The 22,085-nt window shown below is 39.0% G+C and overlaps 1 protein-coding gene across 7 annotated transcripts in view; it reads left to right on the forward strand.

The window, feature by feature from the left end:
- Positions 1–22,085, forward strand: part of MBD5 (methyl-CpG binding domain protein 5) — a 45,819-nt gene that overhangs the window by 5,835 nt on the left and 17,899 nt on the right. For 4 of the 7 annotated variants that reach the window (XM_072418135.1, XM_072418134.1, XM_072418132.1 and 1 more), the window contains 5 exons: positions 6,156–6,243; positions 8,984–9,561; positions 14,729–14,831; positions 15,434–15,614; positions 17,394–19,466. In XM_072418135.1, the coding sequence (XP_072274236.1) occupies positions 9,449–9,561; positions 14,729–14,831; positions 15,434–15,614; positions 17,394–19,466 (2,470 nt within the window). In that variant the 5' untranslated portion in view covers positions 6,156–6,243; positions 8,984–9,448. Of the gene's footprint in view, positions 1–14; positions 6,244–8,983; positions 9,562–14,728; positions 14,832–15,433; positions 15,615–17,393; positions 19,467–22,085 lie in introns of those variants that run through there. The other 3 variants (XM_072418133.1, XM_072418136.1, XM_072418138.1) reach the window with 3 other exon arrangements.

Here is a 22,085-nt window from a genome sequence, read left to right on the forward strand (position 1 = left end):
GTAAAATATTTTCAGCTAAAATAAGAAGTTGGGGTGACATCTGAGGCTAGGTGACTGAATAAATGTGTGAAAGAAGACAGAAAAGACTGGAGTTCAACTTTACCTGCATATTTGCATGTATTGCACACTTTTACAGAGTTGCATTTAAAATAAATTTGCATTACTATTCACATATGCATAATTGGCATTCTGTAACTGATGTTGGGTATTAAGATTGAGTAATGAGGCGTTGGAACGAAATCTTCTAGGTGTATTTGGTGTCCTTTTAAAAAGGACATATACGTTCCCAAAAAGCCATATAGGATGGAGTGTGCTGAGAAAGCCAGCGCATAACCAAACGTGAGGAAAGTATGGAGATGCCATTGCTGGGTCTCCTTGAAAAAGTCAGTAACCTGGCAAGTGTTGGTGCCCAACACTTAAAGACTCTGCTTCTCTAGGTAGCCTCAAGCTAGTTATCTGCATCAGATTGAAGAATGCCTGGATATTTATTGGCACGTTTTGTTGTTGGATATGTCCTTTACAAATTACTGTCGGATGTTATTACCATACGAATATTGTTAGTAGTTTAAATATCCAGAAAACTTTCAGGACCTGTTCACAACTAGGTATTTTTCCATCTAATGTGTTTTCTAAGCTAATAAATGGAAAAGAATGATGTATCTCAGCAGGTCAGTGTGTATCAACTTGTATCCTCCTGCAATAATTCACGTTACAATGTAATTTGTATATCGGTGTGCATTTTAACACATACATTATGATGTTTTTCTGTTGATTTTATTAGAAAACCCATCAAGAACAAATAAAGAATTGGGAATCCCAGTTTCAGTTGCTAACCCAGTGCATAGTGCAAATAAAATTTCGGACTTCACTCTTTCCTTTTCAGGAGGTGGTGTGCAGTGGCACTTATATTTGCCTAGGTACAGTTTTTCTTGAAACCTCAACCTAAATTTTAGTTGAAGTCCTAATTATATAAATAGACAGCCACAGCCCAGGTAAAAAGCCTGTCCCCTGCCAACATGCTGTACAGAAGGACCATGGCTCTGGGTGGAATCACTCACCTCTTATGCCATTGCTGAATTGAAGCTTGATTTGTCCGCTTGGTAGGAAACTTGAGTTTTGCTGATGACACAGCTAAAAGTGTGAAGGAGAACTGGGCACATTCGGCCTCTGCAGGGAAACCACTGCTTCCAATCACAAGGTAGAATGCGAGCCTTCAAAAATGTTTTTTAAAAGTTAGCCACCATTTACATATTCCAGCGGGCACTATTTTCACCAGACTTTTTCACATCTCCAAAACCATTTTACCAGCAGCCTCCGTGTAGTTATATGTGACAACCTTGCATTAAAACAGAGCTATCTTTGGCTTTTGTTTATGTTGCCGCTTTCCCTGTCATTTTGACATCGCCCTAAAATAAATAAACACCCATTTAATCCACAGAGCTGCCATTCTTACATTGTAAAAGGCAGAAGGATGAGCAGTGATTTGCTGTTCTGTCCGTTATCAGGTTGGGGGGTGTTCAGGACCAGTTTATACAGATTTCTGTCTAGTTAAGAGGAGGTTCGTGTCCTGGCTGTAGGGAGACTACTCACTCGGATCACAATACTAGCTGAACAGAGCCACTAATCCTTGGACTGGTAAAACTGTTCCGTGTATTTGAATTCTTTATTTACTAAAAAGAAATCAAGTTCAGCTAGAAATAACATTATTATTTTTATCTCATTCTGTTTATAGGTAATAACAGCACAATTGACAGACAACATATTGTGAACAGCAGGAGCAACCATGTACAGTGTAACCTGTCCTTATTATAGTTCAGGGGTTGCCATAGCACACTTACCAGTTTTGTTTTGTTTGTTTTTTTGCAATTGCAGCACATTAGTCATTGAGAAAAGACATTGCTTTCTGATGCACAAAACCTGACAGGTCCGGAACCTCACAGTAGGCAGCGTGTCAACCGTTTTTATTATCTGTTCCATTTAATGAGTAAATATGAATGTCCCATCATGTTACAAACATTACACAGGTTTTTGTGACCGGCATTGAAAAGATTTATATAAAGCTGGGTCCTCTGAAACAGAATGGACTGGGACTCTTCTTTATATGAAGTTTATATTAAGACAAGGTTGGGCTAAGGACAATTAGGGGCAGATCATGATCCTTAATGTGACCGTACAACAATAGGAACACCGTAATGTTGGTTTCTCTTAAGATTTTATATTTTTAATACTTCAGCAGGAAGGAGAAGTTTGTGTTTGTTCCAAGTCATGCCTTTGATATACAGGGCTTTTTCCCATCCCTATATGACAACACTGGATTTTGAGTGACCAAATTCAGAGCGCCAGTGCTGCCACGTAGGAGGAAGAGCACTGAGTTCCAGGCTCCTCCATACTTTATATCTGAACTGACATGTCACTTTACTTCTCCAGCTCATTTAGTAATTGGGGAACAAAAGAAATTTAAAGTGGAATTACATAGCACACTCTCTATATCTCCAGGTATAGATTTACAGGAAGGCTTCTTGCATCCCAAACTCTTACGGGACATTATTTGGCAGGTGCGGGGCAGCCTAGGTGTAGAATATATGTATTGCATGTATATGCAATTATTAATATTAGCTATTTCAACCCACTATTTGTTCATCATTGTGATGGCCATTTGCACTAACCAATAGTAAGTCATAGTTTGGGGGTAGGCCAAGCATGAATTCAGTTCTTGAATCCGAGTGTATAACCCATAATCCCAGTTTAAAAAGTTCACAAAGTGATTAGAAGGCTATGAGAAGGTGCATGATGGGCAGTTACCTATTTGTGCAATGTATTAATTAATGGCTTTGCAGTTGGTAAAAAAAAGAATTTTTTTCAGATAGCCAGTTAATGAGAGAATTGGAGATTAAAGGATGCTTGACAAAAGTTTTTCAGGCATTTACTAAAGGCCAGAAAATCTTAACCACTTGTACCCACTCCCAGTGGTTGAAATTGGGCACCTAGTAAATTGTAGATTTTTTTTTTTGTATAAATTGTGTTTTTGTTGACTTTTACAAAGAATTAAAGATACAAAAAAAGGTTTGTATAACCCAAAAAGACAACAGAAAAATTACAACAATTCTAACATAAAACTGTGTGCTCTAAACAGTAGTTTTCCAGAAAGGACTTTCACAATAGTGGGACAGTGTAACGGCACAGAATTGACATTAATTGTGGAACTTTTTAGAAAAAAAAGCGATGAAGACAAAAACATAACACTTCAGGTCAGGCTTGTAATGGGACTTCCAGGGACCTAGAACTGCAAAGATCCAGCGCTAACTACTGTATTAGTGTGCTGTGAGAATTTCTTTGTTAGGGTTCATTCCCTTTTGCATCATTCTTCAAATAAAGAAAAGAAAGGTTGCATATACCAGGAAACCATATTACAAGCTCCCTGTTAATCTCCTTGATTGCTATGTGCAAATAAATTTAGAATCCCAACTCCTTCTGCATTCTATTTCCCTATTCCCTAATCTATTGCCTTCTTAGATTGTACTGTGAAATGCATGTTTTGATTTATATATTATTAATGTAATATCCTCCAAATAAGTTCATGTGCAGAATCGCATAAGTCATTGTTTGACAGTTTGTGCTGTAGTGCTGCATTCTTGCTGGCACAAACATCAGTATGAATCCTGCATATAAATTCAGCGTACGGACGTTTGACATCTGCACGATAACTTATATCGGATGCAAGTTAAAATATTCCGTATTCTGGCTCATGGGGCTTTGGTTTTCCCCAGCAGCCTAAAAACATGATGGATGGGTACAGGTCAGCTCCAACCAGGATGAAAATTACTGGTAAAACTGAATAATATCAGGTTATGTGCACATATTGTGTCTTTTTGAGGTTGTAAGCCGAGGAACCACATTGACAAATAATAGTAAAGTGGACCTGTAATTACCTGTATGTTTTGCTGTGATGTATTCATAAAGAAAAAAATGACTGCATTGGTCATCTTCTCTGGAGAAAATGCTGATGCTAATGATCAGCAGTGATAAACAACGTTTAGGGAATTGGTCCTTCAATATGTTGTGGATTGGAATACCGATTAATGCATATATTTGATTTTAAATCTGTTTCTAAATCAGCATTGGTTTATTTTTTCTTAGGTGTCTAAATGTCAACTTTTTCATTCTAAAGACACGCACTTTAGAGCCCTGGCAGGATCATTTTCAGCAGGAAGGAAAATAAGATTTAGAATAGGAAACAATAAGTTGTAACATAGTTAACCAGATGGCTACAGGTCCACTTGATCTGTCAACTCCCTACAGCCGAAGATAGGATTCATATTGTCTAAAAATTTCATAATTTGATTCAATTATCAAGGCCTTAACAATCACAAAAAAAAAAAAAACAACTGAACCAAAATACATTTGAGACAAGCATTCTAGCTATGAACTCATCAATGCAGAGTTGTTTCTTCCAACCTGAAATATGATTATACTGGGTGATGCTAAATCATTGTAGGATGGGTTAAAAGTTTAATATATCAAAATTAAAAGTTAAAGTATATGTGTGGGCAAAAAAATACAGTATATATCTACACAAAACATTACTTAAAAATGCTGGAATTACAAAAAAAGCATTGATTGATTGGTTGGCCTAGAATGACTTAATGCCCACATATGTGCAGGAATTAATGTATACCAATAATAAGGGGTAAATCACTGAAACATTCCTTGGTGGAGAATCTCCATGTGTTATACCAGGGAATGTCAGATTTGCTGCTTTATAGACTCCCTAAGAATGTACACTGGGCTGCTCATACAGAGTCCAGTGTACAGTTAGAAGAAAAAAAACTTCTGTCAAGCTGGTAAGAAGCCTTTTTTTGTGAAATATACATAGAGTTTTATATGCAGTAAAAGAATCCCTGCCATTCTTTCTAGATAGGTCTGATCTCCCATCTTTGCATCTTTCTATTTTCCGTCCGTCTCTCTGTTGCAGATTTTTATTCACTTCCTGTCCTAAAAAAAAAATAATCATCTCAAGACAGGAAGTGAGAGAAAATATGCAACAGAGACAGATTTGTAGTAAGGATTCAGCAAAAACTCAATGTTTGTAGTCTTTCTTTATTCAACACAAAACTCCATGATGCTTAAAATTTGGCTTAGCGTACAATCTACAGTCCCCTCCATCTGCATAGAGAAGCTAGAGATAGCACTGCTTCTAAATAGGTAATTTATATTGCTGGGTATTACTTCCATACTGTTGGAACACTGTGCTTGGCTATAAAAGCTCATAAAAGGTGTATTTATTCATAGAAGAAACATAATCCTCTAGCTTTCAAAAGCTGTAGAATAAGGTCGTCACAGAATCTCACTGCAAATCATATGATCCTAAAGCTGCATACACACGTCAAATTTTTCTCGCCCGATAATCAGCATCAGCCAGATATCGGGCGAGAATCTGCCGTGTGTACAGCCCAGGTCGTTCATCGTCCGTGGATCCGTCCTGGCGGATCCACGGACGATGAACGATGAGCGATCCTAATGCATGGGAAGGGGGAGAACGCGCAGCAGGGTGCCGCTCCGTCTTTCTCCCCCTCCCCTCTCCATAGAGCAGAACGGTGCTGTATGTACAGCACTCGTTCATGCATCGTGTAGTCCTTTGTCGTTGGAAAGGATCGTGAAAGATCCTTTCCAACGACAAGAATTGCACGTGTGTCTGCAGCTTAATAGTCAGAGGCAGCAGTGCCTTGGATGATCTCATGCTGCAGATTCACAGCTATGGGGTAAATGCTCGATTCCCTGGCACAGGAATTGTGATATATTTTTTGAAAAATTAGAGACAACGGTTAAAATATTTATGGTATCACCTAAAGTTTCTGGTTGTTTGCTATAGGCTGGCAGCCAACTAGTAGTATTAAAAATAGTTTTCCTATTTGGCAAAACTGATTTTGTTATGTATGCATGTAAGCCCAAAGCTTGCAGTCACAGCTGGGGACACATGGTTCTCTTAAGATATGGCCTAGAGTCCCATGAAGGGTTCGATATTGGTTGTACCTGAGGAAACAATGACGGCTAAATAATCTGTCACAAAGTATAGAATTACTTTAATGTGGGCATTTCAGATGTCTCATGTTCTTTACTGCAATTGTTAATTAAAATATGACTCTCTTGTCTTTTAGAAATTTAAAGCGAAATGTGACCATTCATTTCATTGCAACGGATGAAGAAAAATATTTCTGGAATCTACCTGTTTTGGGGGGAAACCAGGTTGGTTATTTGTTCACAAAACTTTTCTTTTGCAAATTGAAATAGTAAAAAGACGTCTTTGGAATCATTTACCATAGTTTTGTTTCTCTGCAGTACTTGTCAAAAAAGAAACCAATTTCTCACAACTGTTACATTCAGGGCATGGCCCTGGTATTTATGGTGTTGCAGTTACCAGTAAATAAATGTCGCCTCTTACCCAAACTTTAAATCCCTCCAATGACTGGTGAAATAGGTTGGCTGTCTGTAAAAAAGGTTAGCCTTCTTTCATGTATTGTTTTGTTTTAAAGGAGACTCCAGTTTGTAAAGGAGAAGAATCGGTATGAATGCTAAATGAGAAGTTGTGACTTAGTGATGTACAAAATATTTCACCACTGTGATTATCGCAATAGTTGTCTCCCACTAAGCCTTACTGAATCTGTATCTCTTTGTCCTGATCATGGTATAGTCATTAGAAGTGAGCCACGTTGAGGTGGTCTTATTCTGTAAGGTTGAAGACGCTTCACTGCTTATCCAAACAATTTTGTTAGTTGTGAGCATCAGAAACAACTTATTTACTAGGGAATGTGTTGAGATGTTGATTGTTAAAGAGAATGTTCTTAGACAATTAGCATGTGCCTTGACACATATCATGGTGAATGAATGAAGGTGACTAAAGTACCCATATAGATTTGAATTCTGAATTATTTTCCTGGCACAAATTACAGCGAGGAAAAAGGTTTGAATAAGCGGTGCAGAACAAGTCCACATGAATGTGATTAAGTATTCACTTTTATTTTACCTACCAGATAAGAGCAATTCATACTATTTTTGTAAACTTTTGTATTCTTGTACTTCCAAAGCAGTGTTATTATTATTCAGTATTTATATAGCACCAACATATTATGCAGTGCTGTATAAAGTCCATAGTCATGTCACTAGCTGTCCCTCAGGGGCTCACAATCTAATGTCCCTACCATAGTCATGTGTCATTAACAGTCTATGGTCCATTTGGGGGAAAGCCATTTAACCTAACTGCATGTTTTTGGGATGAGGGAGGAAACCAAAGTACCCAGAGGAAACCTATGAAAACACGGTGAGAACCTTCAAACTCCATGCAGATAGCGTCCTGGCCACGATTACATCCTGGGACTCAGCGCTGCAAAGGCTTTGTGCCATCGAGTTGATGTTTCTTTTGTAATAGTACCGTAATATGCTAGATACTTGGTCTGAATCAGGTGGTGGCATTGTGATGCGCTGTACAGTGAGGAGGCTGCATTGATGCCCTGTGAAGAGAAAGTGTTTATTTGGCAATTATGTATTTCAACCCTAACTTGTTTCAATTAGTGTAGTCAGTGTTCTCCCCAGCCCGCAGCTGGGCGCCCCCCCGGCACTTTTCAGTGACCACCTGTCATCTGATTCATATAGACTTTTTATTTGCACGTTAGTATGACACATGTTCACCCTAAAAACTGGGATTCATTTGTAACTTGAATATAAGTCCAGTTAATAATTCATTGTTTAGGTAACTTCTGTATAATACTGCTAGTCTGAATTGGACTTTACAGTATGTTCTCTTTTTTACTTGGTCTGGTATACAGTCCTAGAGCAGTTGGAGAGCCGCAGGTTGCATGTTTCTGTTCACCTTATGTGATGCACTTGAAGGGGTAACAATACTCTTTGGATCGAGCGCAGTGACCAAGCCGTATTTCTCGCTTTCCATACTCACAAGAGCTTTATTTGTATGACCTATTTTTTCCCTAGCATAATTTCTATAGCAATAAGTAGGATATTTTTAGTGTTGGTGAATGAAACAGAGTTTTAACTATTCAATCTTATTGTGTAACCTAACACAGTGAAATGCAGCTGACCTTTATTTGTCAGGAATGAGTCATCTGTTAACTTAATATTCGCAGCAAATTTAAAGTGATCTCAACTGTGCTCATGCAAGTATTCGTATATCCGTATCATATCGTAGATATGTTGTAATGTGATTAACCCCCCCCTTTAAAATCCTGTATTTTTTTCCCTGAGTCCTTACTGCAAAAGGCAGAGCCCAGGTCTAAGTAATCGGCATATGATGGTTTTCAGACCTTGGCACTTGCTAAAAGAACACAAAAATGTATCTCCTTGTATCTCCTTGCAGCCCTCAGTAGAAAAATAATTTTTTGCTTTCTCATTCACTGATGGAGTCCTTTTATCTACTGAAGGATTCTACCACCAGAAAAAGCACAATGTATTCTTTTATTAAAGCTCTGGATGTGATCAGATCCAATGCAGAACTTCAGTTTAAAATAATTAATAGTTCCAGCAGATGAAATAAAGAAATCATTTTGTGCTGCAATATTCCCATTTAATCCATAGCCCTTTTCCTACGGTACTTTTTTGTTTGCCACCGAATGTTCTCAGACTTTGTTAAGCGCTGCATAAAATGTTAGTGCTTGTTGGTTGCATAGAGATATGCCAGGACACTTTCTTCATGGAGTTGTATGGACTCTTTGAGTTGGTATCTATCTGGTATTCATTCAGATAGCTCTAGTGCAAAGAGCATGCTAATAGAAGTTTGTCGGTCAGCTGCCTATCCTTTCACTGTCTGGTCAAAGTTGGATTCTGTTTTGCAGTCCAGTTCTGTTGTGATAAGTTGGATTATGTTTTGATGGATATCTTTAGTGTGTTTCTTTTAAAGGAATTTGCTAGCATATAATATGTAATACTGTTTGAAAAAAAAAAAAACCCTGATACTAATGTCTTTTTTTTTATTCAGGGACAGCAAAGCTGAGTTTGTGACGCCATGAGGTCCCCTGGAAAGTTTTGCAGCATTTTGTCTACAGATTGGAAAACAAAAAAAAGACTGAAACAATGCAGCATATAAAAAGGTAATCCGTCATCACCATCTGCATCACAACGTGTTCCGATACACAAGGATGAGGTTTTCGTTTTCCGTGTGTTATCGCATAGGGCACTGCTCATGGATGGATTCTACCAGTTCACCGCCGGAGGACACAGTGGCTTTGTGAGAGCTTTTTGTTCCCAGATATGTGTGGGATATCACACAGAGATGGATTACAGAGATAGTGACCCATTCTTCTGACTTGTTGTGAACTTTATTTACCAAATGCACTTTGTGCGGATTACACAGCTGTGCAGGATTGGTCCTCTCAGAGACATGAGTTCCTATGGCATGTGGCAGTCCTCTTTCTGTTAATATCTTGGCTGGATCACAATAAAAATGAATGGTGGAAAGGTGTGTGATGGAGGAGACAAAGATGGTGCCCCGCTGTCAGTGCAGGTTCCAGTGGGCTGGCAACGTCGAGTGGACAAGAATGGCGTTATTTATATCAGGTGAGCGTTAAAAGTCCTCTAGTTACAGGTTTTGAAATAGTTTTATTATCTACTTCAGTGCTCAATATTTTTTATTTTATTTATTTATTTTATTTATTTTATTTATTTTTTTTATTTAAATTTATTTTATTTATTTTTTAAGAATTTTTTTTAGGCTGGGTGGCAAGAAATTGTAGGCGGGTGGTGCCCCTGTATTGTGACTCAATTCATCAGTAATCACCCAAAAACAGCCAAGTGGTTGCTGAAATGTGCCGGTTGGTGCGCCCGGCTAAAAGGGGCTGGGGAGAACACTACTCCTATTCTGTATGGCTTACATGAAAACCATAAGCCTAATAGTTGTTTTTGTTGCTGTTTGGGCAGGTTAGAACCTCTCAGGTGTTAATATGTGTGTTACCATTATTATTATCAAACCGTATTTATATAGCACCAATATATTAAGCAGTGCTGTACATTAAATAGGGGTAGCAAATGACAGCCAGATACAGACAACGACACATGGAGAGGAAAGAACCCTGTCCAGAAGAGCTTACAATCTAGGAAACCCAACAAAGAGACTCTGTCATGAGGGCAGTATAAGGGCTGCCATTACTGGCTAAATACTAGTTTCTATGTCTGATTTTCCTAGCAGAGGCACACACGGCACCAAAACCATTTTACTAGTAATCTCGGCCAGGGCATGCAATTCTGATTTTCCTGTGTGTACTTTTATTTGGGATACAGTTAGGTCCATAAATGTTTGGACAACTTTTTTTCTAATTATGGTTCTATTTATTACCACAATAAATTTTAAATGAAACCACTCAGATGCAGTTGAACTTTCAGACTTTTAGTTTTAAATCAGTGGGTTGAACAAAAAGATAAAAATGTGAGGAACTAAAGCGTTTTTTTAACACAATCACTTCATTTCAGGGGCTCAAAAGTAATTGGACAAATTATAAAGCAATAAAATGAAAATAAAATGTTAATTTCTAATACTTGGTTGAAAACCCTTTGCTGGCAATGACAGCCTGTAGTCCTAAACTCATGGACATCACCAGATGCTGGGTTTCCTCCTTTTTAATGCTCTGCCAGGTCTTTACTGCAGCGGCTTTCAGTTGCTGTTTGTTTGTTGGTCTTTCTGTCCGAAGTTTAGTCTTCAACATGTGAAATGATGTGTATGCTTTGTGGTGGTATGCTTTGGATCATGAGCTGTTCCACGCCTTCTCCATACTTTTTTCATGCCAACATATGGTAAAGGTTCATTTTGGTTTCTTTCATCTGTCCAAAAAATGTTTTTCCAGAACTGTGCTGGCTTTTTTAGATTTTTTTTTTTATAGCAAAGTCCAATCTAGCCTTTCTATTCTTGAGGCTTATGAGTGGCTTGCACCTTGCAGTGCACCCTCTGTATTTACTTTCATGCAGTCTTCTCTTTATGGTAGACTTGGATATCGATACGCCTACTTCCTGGAGAGTGTTGTTCACTTGGTTGGCTGTTGTGAAGGGGTTTCTCTTCACCATGGAAATGATTCAGCGATCATCCACGTGGACGTCTTCCGTGGACGTCCAGGTCTTTTGGCGTTGCCGAGTTTACCAGTGCTTTGTTTCTTTCTCATGATGTACCAAACTGGAGATTTTGCCACTCCTAATATTGTAGCAATTTCTCAGATGGGTTTTTTCTGTTTTTGCAGCTTAAGGATGGCTTGTTTCACCTGCATGGAGAGCTGCTTTGACCGCATGTTGTCTGTTCACAGGAAAATCTTCCACAGCAGCCCCCCCCAGGCCTTTTATCAGCTTAATTGATAATGACATAACAAAGGAATTGCCCACACCAACCAATTGAGTCAATTGTCCATTTACTTTTGAGCCCCTGAAAAGTGGTAAAAGTGCCCCGACTTCTTCATGTACATTACATACTCCTAACTTCTTCACTTTGTTCAGTGGTCAGTATATTACATTTAAATCTGCACTATGCACTCTCCATTCAGTTCACTGGGCTAGCCGTTTGTTGCACTCTTGGTCACAGCACTCTCTGCAGTGTGTTGGTATTTTTACATACAGTTAGATACACAGTATTTCATTGACACAAGTTCTGTGGTACAAATTAGCCATGCCCATGCTTTTGACTGTTGCCATCCATGAACTTTACTGCAGTTATTTCGGCCGTTCAGGCATTGGGAAAATATTGTTTATTTGTAAGAGAAAAGTTTGTATCGCTCATTCGATATCAAGACTGATCTGTATATTCTACTATTTGTTTTATTCTCTGGTTTTGAGTGTGACCCAGAACGTTGCATGTTTTTGTGGTTTGGTGTGTCAAACCCGATGGCCTTTTTTTCTGGTTTGGTGGTCATGGGAAGTGTGATGGTAATGTTTCTTTTCTCTCCATGTGCAACTATCCGGCAAGTTTTTGAGTATTTGTAAAGTTTTGCTGACATTGCTAGGGAAAGCCGTCACTAGCAGGATAAAATTATGACTTCTATTGTTAACTTGTTTGTAACATTACAAACTCTGTGGCTGTCATCCATCTCTTCACTTCACTATTTGTGATTGTGTGGATTTTCCAGGTCAGTAGCACTTTAAAATATAGATCAAAGTACAAATTAAAGCATGAACATTTAACCTATGCAGTACATATTTAAGCAATATACATATTTCTGTTTTATATTACTTAAAAGTACAAAAATACCTTTTAATCTGACAGAAATCCTTTCCACCCTAACTGACTTCTCTATTGCTGTTTTGTAGTGACCAAGCTTTTCGGTTCCAGCTTGCTTGGACTCACTGATGGTTTTGTTTAGTTGATGGTCATTAGTACAAATCTTAATCAGTAGTACAAATCTAGCTCCAAGTATTAACCATCATAATCTGTACATAAATCATAAATGTACAGCAACCTGCACGAAAAAGAAATGTTTTAGTATATTTAGCAGAATAGTCAATGCAGTTTATGTTTCTAGGGTATTTTGTTTGGCTTCTTTTTATTTTTATTTTTTTTCTGGTGCCTATTACCTGCTGCACGTGCACAGAACATTGCACAATTTTAGTATCTGTAAGACACACAGGGCTGTGGTTAAAAAAAATGACAGACCAATAGCAAATATTGCTGCCACTGACTGGGAAAGATAAATGGAGGAGGCAAAACCCAAAGGTAAGCCTCTCATTTTGGCAAGAGTTGCCATGCTTCGACTATGCATACTGCACAATTTTGACTAGCCTGGCTGTTTGGGAATAGTAGCAGTAATGATGAAACGTAATTTTGCTTTGTCATTAGAGCCTTTCTGGCTTTTGGTACCGGCCCTTATTTTCTGTCTTTGTAGGGCTGTGCAGGGGAAAATAGTTTATATACATTAGGGCAGGTCCAGACCAGCTTCGGGATCATAGAGATCGATCACACTGCAGCGCTGGTTCCTAAAGAACCAACATCTGTACATTTGACAGCTTGCGGCAGTAAGCAGTACTAGTATTGCTCACTGCCACCCCTATTTAATTTCTATGAGGCTGCTGCTGGGAGAAACCACATGTAGCTGTAATAACTGCTTTTTGTTGCCTGATTGCCGTCCAGCTGTCAAATTTTGCTAAGCTGTTCATGCGCAGCTCAGAGTTGATTTCCAGGGAAACATGATAATCCCAGCTCTTTACGCTAGCCAGGAGTTATGGAACTTCTGCACACCTACACTGGAGTTCAGGCATCCTGGCATGGCTAATCAAAATGGCCAAAGATAGTCTTTAGGAAGCAAAGGAAAAGGAAGATGGTGGTGCCCTGCAATAAAATGGGGATAGCCGAGTAATCGTGGGTTTAGTTCCGCTTAAGGGGTAGGGTGAATGTTGCTCTTGTCTAAAGTGAGAGAACATCTGTTAACCAGCATAGGAGACGCAAGTGGGTTTTTTTTAGCAGTTAAGAGTGGGAAGAGCTACAAAAGGTCCTTTTCTTTCCTTTCTAAAATTTTAGATGAACTTTTCTCATCAGGGAGGTGCATTTCCACTCTACTTAGTAAGGTGGGGGGAAAGTAGTTAATCTTAGCAAGCACATGGATAGCCTGTTCCTAAGAGCCCATTGTGTTGGTTGCTTTTGAGACAGAGCAGTGTTCTCCCCAGCCCTTTTAAGCCAGGCACACCACCCAGCACTATTCTGTAACCAACTGGCTGTTTTTGGGTGGATACTAAAAAGTTGGGTCACAATACAGGGGCTGCCACCTGTCCACAGCTTCTTTCCATCCAAATTTAAAATAAAAATATTCTTAGGAGAACAGTGCAGAGTGCTGTCAGTAAATCTATACCAACCTTGTTACTGTTATCACTCCCAAAAGGAACAATTAAACTATGCTAGGCAAGAAAATGTCAACAAACTATATAAGGATGTCTGGCTTTTGTTGACTATTCGAAAGTCTTCAGTTAGCCCATTTCTTTTTTAGGGCCTTGTTCAAGCAGAGCGAACTTTACACCCTGTCTTTCATCCTGAGTACTTTTTCCAGTGCCAGCCCTTTTCATTTCTAATGGCATGACCATTCTAAAATGAGTACAATTTTCAGTCCATCAGGGAGTTTTGCACCTCTCATTTTGGAAAGTGAGAAAATTTGACTCCTCAATTCTCTTTTGAAACCATTTTATCCACTATCATTCTGTATTCTAGTTATGGTTCCTTAGTCATCCTGGATCAGTTCATGCTGAGTTGGGATGTCCCAAATCCAGAACTCTACCCTCCTATTTTTCTTACCTCGTCTTTTAGGCACAGTCAAGTGAGAGCTTCTAAGTAATTTTGTTTGCTGTGATTTGTTTCAGTGGTCTGTACTTCACAAACCTTTATTAAGCAATTACCTGGAGTTCAATGTTGTCTACCTATCATGGCATGGCAAGTAAGAACTCTTTATCTAGTTGCCAATTGAGCTTTTGAGAGTTAAAGCATTGAAGGCATTGGATCAGCTCCAAAGCCAGGCTGCTACCATTTTTTGAATGAGTGAGGGGATTTTTTTCATCTTGGCAGAATGTGCACAGGTGAGAAATTAGGGAGATGTCAGACTTAGGAGAGTGGCATTCTTTTCTATTAAAATGTCTGTAGCTTAAAGAACTGACAGTTGGTAACTTATATTAAGAGGTATATGCTGCTGTGACATTATATTATGTGTAAAAGGGTAATAGAACTTTCTTCTGCCCTGACTCCTATAGCTAATTTGTCTGTTTTACTTTGCAGCCCAAGTGGATCCCATCTGTCGTGTTTGGACCAAGTTAAAGCGTATCTTCTCACAGACGGAACCTGCAAGTGTGGCCTAGAGTGCCCTCTCATTCTGCCGAAGGTACATGTGTGATCTGCTTTAGGATCTTCTAAGATCAACAGTTTAGCTGGGATGTGTGTGTGTGTGTTGGGTGGAGGTGCTGTTTGTTTGTTTGTTTTTTTTGTGAAAGTAAAGGTGGACATTTGCAGTCTATGTTTGACAAATTTCCACTAATTGTAAAGTTCAGGTTATCTCACACATGGAATTGATATGTCTGTAAAACTGTTTGTACCCATGACTGAAGGAAAAGTTACAAAAATTGTACCACACAAGTAGTGTATTATATCATTTGGCAAGTCCCAGAAATGAAACCTAGCATGTTCCGTACCTACATTGTTGCCCTACGAAACATTTGCTCATGTACAACCACCCTAAAGACTTGAAACTGTAATCTTCTGCCACTGCAAAATATGCCATCTGACACTTTAGTAAATGGATTAAAAATGGAAAATACAAAATGTAATGTCTGTCACAGAGGCAAGTGTACCCCAGTACACGATAACAACTTCATCTACTATAGGATGAAAGATTGAACAGTACTCATGTCCCAAGGTTTAGTGTCAAAGGCAACTAGCGTAATGTGCATGCCCTCTCTTATGTAATCCAATGTATGACTATTGTAGGTGTTTAATTTTGATCCCGGAGCTGCTGTGAAACAAAGAACCGCAGAGGATGTTAAGGCAGATGAGGATGTGACAAAGCTTTGCATCCACAAGCGTAAGATCATCGCTGTAGCCACATTGCACAAGAGCATGGAGACGCCGCACCCCTCACTGGTGTTAACAAGTCCGGGTGGTGGGACAAGTAAGTTTCTATCTGGTAATTGTTGCAGAATCGAAATACACTTTGCAGCTTGCTTTCATGTGTTCATCAATTTAGGAAGTAAAAATCATTCAAAAAGGTGTAACTTGTTAAAACAGAGCCTTTCTTTATTGTTCCTTTTGTTGCAGTTATGATGCCAGGGCTTGTATGGTTGAGTGTTTAGCAATATTGTGGTGCCAACCAAAGTGCATCCAAATATTTGAAGTTTGCACTCGGTCAGGTTTTCTACCTTAGGTTTATCCAATCACCCACAGAGTCACCTGCAATTTTTCTTTCTGAGTACTGGTATTTTGGCAAGTAAAGTTTTTCATTTCATAAAGAGGCCTCTTCCCTGATTTCTTAGGATATGTAATACTACAAAAACATACTACTTTTGTTTGAAATATCACTTACCAGTAATCAGCCAGGACTAAATATTACATGAAACAGGTGAGAGCCAGAGAAACTGGTGAAATGTCAGCGCCAAAAGTTTAAGAGCTTAGACAGGTGAGTATAATTCATATTGGAATTAGGCAAGTTCAATTTATTGCAGAGAAGACTTTGCCTGTTCCATCTTTAAAAAGGACCTACATGGTCATATTTTTTCATTAATCAAGTTATGATTTAAATGAAACCCCTACTGTGAGGAGGGGGAAGCTAGTTCACCCCACACAGCAGTTGTAGGTTTTGAATAAGTGTTTACAAGTCAGGATGCAAACTTATTCATATTTATAAATATTATTATTATGCTTCACTTGTGACGTTTGCTTTGGCACATACATCCATACACCGTAAAACTGATTATGCCATTTCCATGCTACACAGTTGCTTGTTTTCCCATAACAATGTTGTTCTTTAAAACAAATCTATGCTCACCGTTTAGGATTTTAGCTTTGAATAGGTTTTAAATGTTATAAACGTGCCTTATTCTTTATATTGTAGGTAAAGATAAGCACAACAACTTTAGGAAATGTGTTAAATTATTGCATTTGGCCCATCATTTGTCAAAGCCTTTATAAAGCCAGCAGAGTTAATGATCAGACCATTTTATGCTGCTTGGTGAAACAATTGGTGATCAATAAGGGTTTTATCGATAAAAACCTTTAATAAAAAATCAGGAATATAGTGTTGGTGATTTATTAGAATTTAGAAAGGATCAATGTATATTGTTTTTAAAACTGCTCAAGAAGTCATGTTGAATGGAACAAACTACTGTTAGCTACTGACTTGGTTGTATGGCCTGCTAATCTAAGAAAAATATGAACCTTGAGAGGAAGATCAGCCTTCAGGTAGGGTATTTAGAGTCCTGAATTTTGGAAAGAGATTGGATAAATCTACAGGTAAACTAGTAAAAATGTTTACCATCGTTTAGGTGGTAGGTGCCTTTTCTTAAAAAAAAAAAAAAAAAAACGACTTTTTTTTTTTTTTTTAAAGGTTCCAACTAATGGAAACTTTTTCCACTTTGAAATTTCTCCCTCATTCCCCTCCACCTTCAAATATCAGTGCCCATCTAATCTCCAATCTTCTATGGCAGTAAGAAAAAAATATGTAATGTTCATCTAGGGAATGCATTTTTGGATTTTCTAATGTTTAGCTAATTATTCCTTTGGGGAATCGAGCAATCGCAGGACCACTACAGTGTTTGAAGATGCCTTTTCTTTAGGTTATGACACACTTCAACTCAGAAACACAATGTTTGTTAAATCCTTTTGAATAAATTTAGTGTGGTTATATTGGTGGTATAAATGGTGAACTTATGGAAATTGTATGTCAATTTTTCAGATTCTGCTCCTGTGGTATCCACACGTGCATCCACCCCACGTTCCATGAGGAATAAGTCACATGATGGAACTGCTAATTCTGTTATGCCAGAATGTAAAAATCCATTCAAGCTGATGGTGAAAGAACACATGGGAACTCCGCAGCATGACCTCCATTCTGCATATTCACGGCAGAGATTAGGGAGCAGCGAACACGGACATAAATCACCATACCGTGGAAGTCATGGTGGCATGCCAAGTCCAGCTTCATCTGGGTCCCAGATCTTTGGTGAAGGGCCTGTTTCTCCAAGGACAGACACATTAGGAAGTCCTGATACATTTACAAGGAACAATCCCAACTACCATGCACCACCTAGTTCCAGCCCCATTCATGTGAACAGGACTCCTGTGTCTCCCCAGTCCATTATGTTGCATGGTTCCCCTGTGCAGCCATCTTGTGCTATGGCTGGAAGGACGAACATACCTCTGTCCCCCACTTTTACCAGCCCAGTATCTAAAAAAACTGTTTGTAGTTATCCACCTAACATGGATATGTCGCGTGCAATGTTTCACCATAAACCAACACCAGGTCCTCCACCCCCTTTGCCACCACCACCCCCTCCACCCCCACCACCACTTTGTGCTCTTCAGAAAAAGCCATTGACATCTTCAGAGAAAGATCCGCTTGGTATTCTAGACCCCATTCCAAGTAAACCAGTTCTTCAAAACCCTGTATTGAACACTTCCACATTTCATCCAAATGTTCACTCTCAGGTACCTGTGATGAATGTAAACATGCCACCTGCTGTTGTTCCTTTGCCAAGTAATCTCCCTTTGCCAACTGTCAAACCTGGTCATATGAATCACGGTAATCATGTTCAAAGGATCCAACATCCAGCTGCGTCATCCTTGTCTCCTTCCCCAGTAACTTCCCCAGTTCACTCAATGGCACCTGCTATTGGGAGGATAGAGGCCTCACCGCAAAGATCACGCTCTTCTTCCACATCATCTGATCATGGAAACTTCATGATGCCTCCAATAGGAACACAACCTTCCTGCATTGGCGTCAAAGTCCCACCACGTTCCCCACGGCCTAACATGGCCTCCCCTAGACCTTCCATGCCATCCAGTCCTTCAGCTAAACCTGATGGCCATCATCCATACAAAGATATTCATAACCCATTAACTGGTGGCATGGGGAACATGTTAAACCCCCCAAACAACACCGTATTTTCCTCATCCGCTGGTAATGCTCCTAGCAAGGGTCAGACAGGTTTGCTGGGAATGCCTTTAAATCAGATTTTAAATCAGCATAATGCTGCCTCTTTCCCAGCAAGCAGTTTACTTTCAGCAGCAGCCAAAGCACAGCTAGCAAATCAAAATAAACTTGCTGGTAATAAGAGCAGTTCCGGACCTGCAGTCAGCTGTGGCAGCAGTGACGGAAATGGCACTTTACCCACTATGTTTCCTCCGGCTTCCAGCGCGCTTTTACCACCAGCCGAAGGACAGAGTGGTCGGGCAGCTCTTAGAGATAAATTAATGTCTCAGCAGAAGGACATGAGAAAGAGAAAACAGCCTGGGTCAACAGTGATGAATCTACTCAAGCCGCCATCCATTGATAATTCCAGCCTACAAAAGCATGGGGCGGAATTAATGAGGAAACAAGGGCAAAATTCATTCCCAATGAACTCAATGTCACAGCTCCTCCAAACCATGAGTTGTCAAAACTCCCACATGAACAGCAATAGCAACACCGTTCCCGACTCCAACTTGAGTCTGCCTTGCTCAGCCAACCAGATGAACTATACCGACAACAGCCTGAACGCCGCCAGTCTCCATAATTCACTGACGCATAATTTGCAGATGAGAGGGGAGAGCGTCTCCTGCCAAAATCCAAACACTAACTTTGTTCATGGTGGTAATCCAGTTCCCAACGCCCATCTATCCGGGTTCATCAACCAGATGCAAAATAGCAATTATGGGATGCTAAATCATCCAGGAAATCCTTTACACCTCAACCCTCCCCAGCCGAGGATACAGTCATCATCCTCGATACCAATAATACCCAACAGCATTGGTAACAGTACTGATTCAGGTATGCTCTTCACCTGACTGTGTTATGAGGTGTATGGATGGATGTCTGTAATCATCATGCCAAACATCAGACTCTTATGTTTTTATTTATATGTACAAAAATTTATATATAATTGCGTGTGTAAATATTTATTGGTATTTTATTTTAATTTTATTTTTTGTAGTATTTCAGTATAAATAAAAAAAAGAACAAAAACGGTTAATGCTCACTTGTTTGGAAAATAAACGTGTGATTCTGTCATTTGTTTTAGGTGGGTGGTATGACATAAGGCCAGGACTGGAGCAATCCAAGAAGCCAGATAGTCAAAAAAAGAACCTAATTTTTTTTTTTTTTTTTTAATGAGTTCAGTATTTTAAAAAAAATACTGCCTACAGCCAGACAGAGCTCTGTCAACATTCTGTTCCTTACAAGTAATGTAAGGGGCAGTTGCTTTCTAAAAATACAGAACCCTGCCCCCCCTTCCATAAAGACAATATCTAATAATTATGTAATTGTAGCACCTTCTACATGCATGTGCCCAACAATAACCTATGTCCTTTTTGTCAGGATTAGTTCTTTATGGTGACAATAGTTGACTATGCATGTAGAAAGAGTTCTAAAGCAGAACTAAACCCATACAACTAGCCTATCTCTGTTACACAGCAGGGTGCCACCATCTTTCCTCTCTTCTTCCTCCCAGAGACTATCTTCGGCCATCTTGATTGTCCATATTAGGATGACATAACAAAATTCCCAGGACGCGCAAGGGAAGCCAGAATTGCTTGAGTATCCCTGCCAATCAAAGCTGACTCTGCTCAGCGTTGTTACCACAAACCCAGAGTGATCAGGCAGGCACCCGTTCCTTTTTGATTTGCCTGATCAGGCATTTGTAAAGTAGAACTGAAGTTGATGGCAACCACCTGCCATAGTGACAAGAACCATCATCGATGGCAGATAATATTTTGATGAAAGTGCAGATTTAAAATTGCAAATAACTGTTTGATTTACATTAAAGCAGTGTTTTAAGTGTTTCTCAACCCCTTAAATAAACTTTCAGGTCTTCAGGGAACCCCCGCTATAATTATATCCACAGCTCACAGTCAATAGTAACAATGCCCCTTACATTGCTGGCCAGTGGGAAGGCTGCTACCCTTCCAGATAGTCAGAAGGATCATTGGTGTTAAAGGGGACCCAAGAGTTAGAAACTGCTCATTGCTCAAGGAACCCCTAACAACTTGTGGAGGAACCCTGGTAGAGAAAGACTGCTCTATAGGGGGCTAGGTTGGGATTCCCTAAGCAAAGAGCATTGTGTGCCCCTCAGGTCAAGCTTAACTGACACCAATGATCTTTTTAGCTGTTCTTAAGGGTGCCAATGCTTCCGCCAGCCAGCAATGTAGGATGAATTTTTCCCACTGACCACCAAACTACTGTAGTTGTGGATATAGCAGTTTTAGAAAGGTTTCACTGAAGACCTGACAGTTATTTCAGGGGGTTTAGAGAAAGACAGCATTCACAACAATAAATACATTTTGGGTCCTCACTGACCTCTGTAGTTAGTCACTCTGGAATATGTTAACCTCAAAGTTCACAATAAAATCGGTGAATCTGTTTAGGTTTATTTTCCCTGTATGTATGCTTTGAGTTTAAAGAAGCATAGTGAGGTGAAAGCTGATCTATAGTGAGAAAGTAGAACTTGGAACCTTTGGCTGCAAATTTCAGTAATAATTACTCCACAGTGGCTGAGGCTACAAAAGTCAGTGAGAGCTGTTGATCTTTGCATGTCACCAGCATCACCATATTGCCGCAAGGAAATCGGATTTTGCAAACAAATATCACAAAACAGCTAACCTTCATCATTAGAAGAAAAAAGTGTAGCATCTATCTTCCTCATTCACCTTATTACATTCTTTGCAACAGTGAACGTTATAGATATAAACATACATTTTCAATTTTGAGACAGTTTTCCTATTGTACAATATTTGTAGCTTGAAAAAACCTTGGTACATGGTAGTTCTTGTCTTATGTTATGTAGAAAGGAAGGATTATTACAGGTTTTGGTGCCGTTTGTGTCCCTACTGGGAAGTTTTACTCTTTTTGTCTTGGTAGCTATTGTTACTTTAACAAAAATACACAAATAAAATTTTTGTTCTACAGTTGCCACTAGAACAAGATTGGAGATCTTCCAGTTAGGATAAATGTTTGAGAATACATTTCACACTGTTACATTTCTTTCTGTAGTACCTACAGGGCAGCGACTGAAGGGAAATCTACCCAATAGGATTCTAAAAAAGCAAAAATCACTACAAGTTAGAGCTGAAAAAAGTTCCTATTGATGTACAATAAGTAAAGTCTTTTTTTCAATAGGTACATTCAGGCTGTCATTAAAGTTTTCTTTCCAGGTCTTTCTAGAATATGTCTTTGCCTTTGATAGTTTATTAAACCAGAGCAAAAGCATTTTGTATATTTGGATAAGAAACTAAATATCCCACATTGAAAGCATTTGCTGGGTACCCTTCAAAAAAAAATAATTACATAAATTCAATGTATTTGATAAATAAAAATTCAATATTGTGCATTCAAGGGTACCCCTTTGCAAATTGCATGGCAAATGTTCATTAAATCCAGAGACATATGTAGTTA

Source organism: Pyxicephalus adspersus, chromosome 7 (genome assembly GCF_032062135.1).
Source record: "Pyxicephalus adspersus chromosome 7, UCB_Pads_2.0, whole genome shotgun sequence".
Taxonomy (NCBI): Eukaryota; Metazoa; Chordata; class Amphibia; order Anura; family Pyxicephalidae; genus Pyxicephalus; species Pyxicephalus adspersus.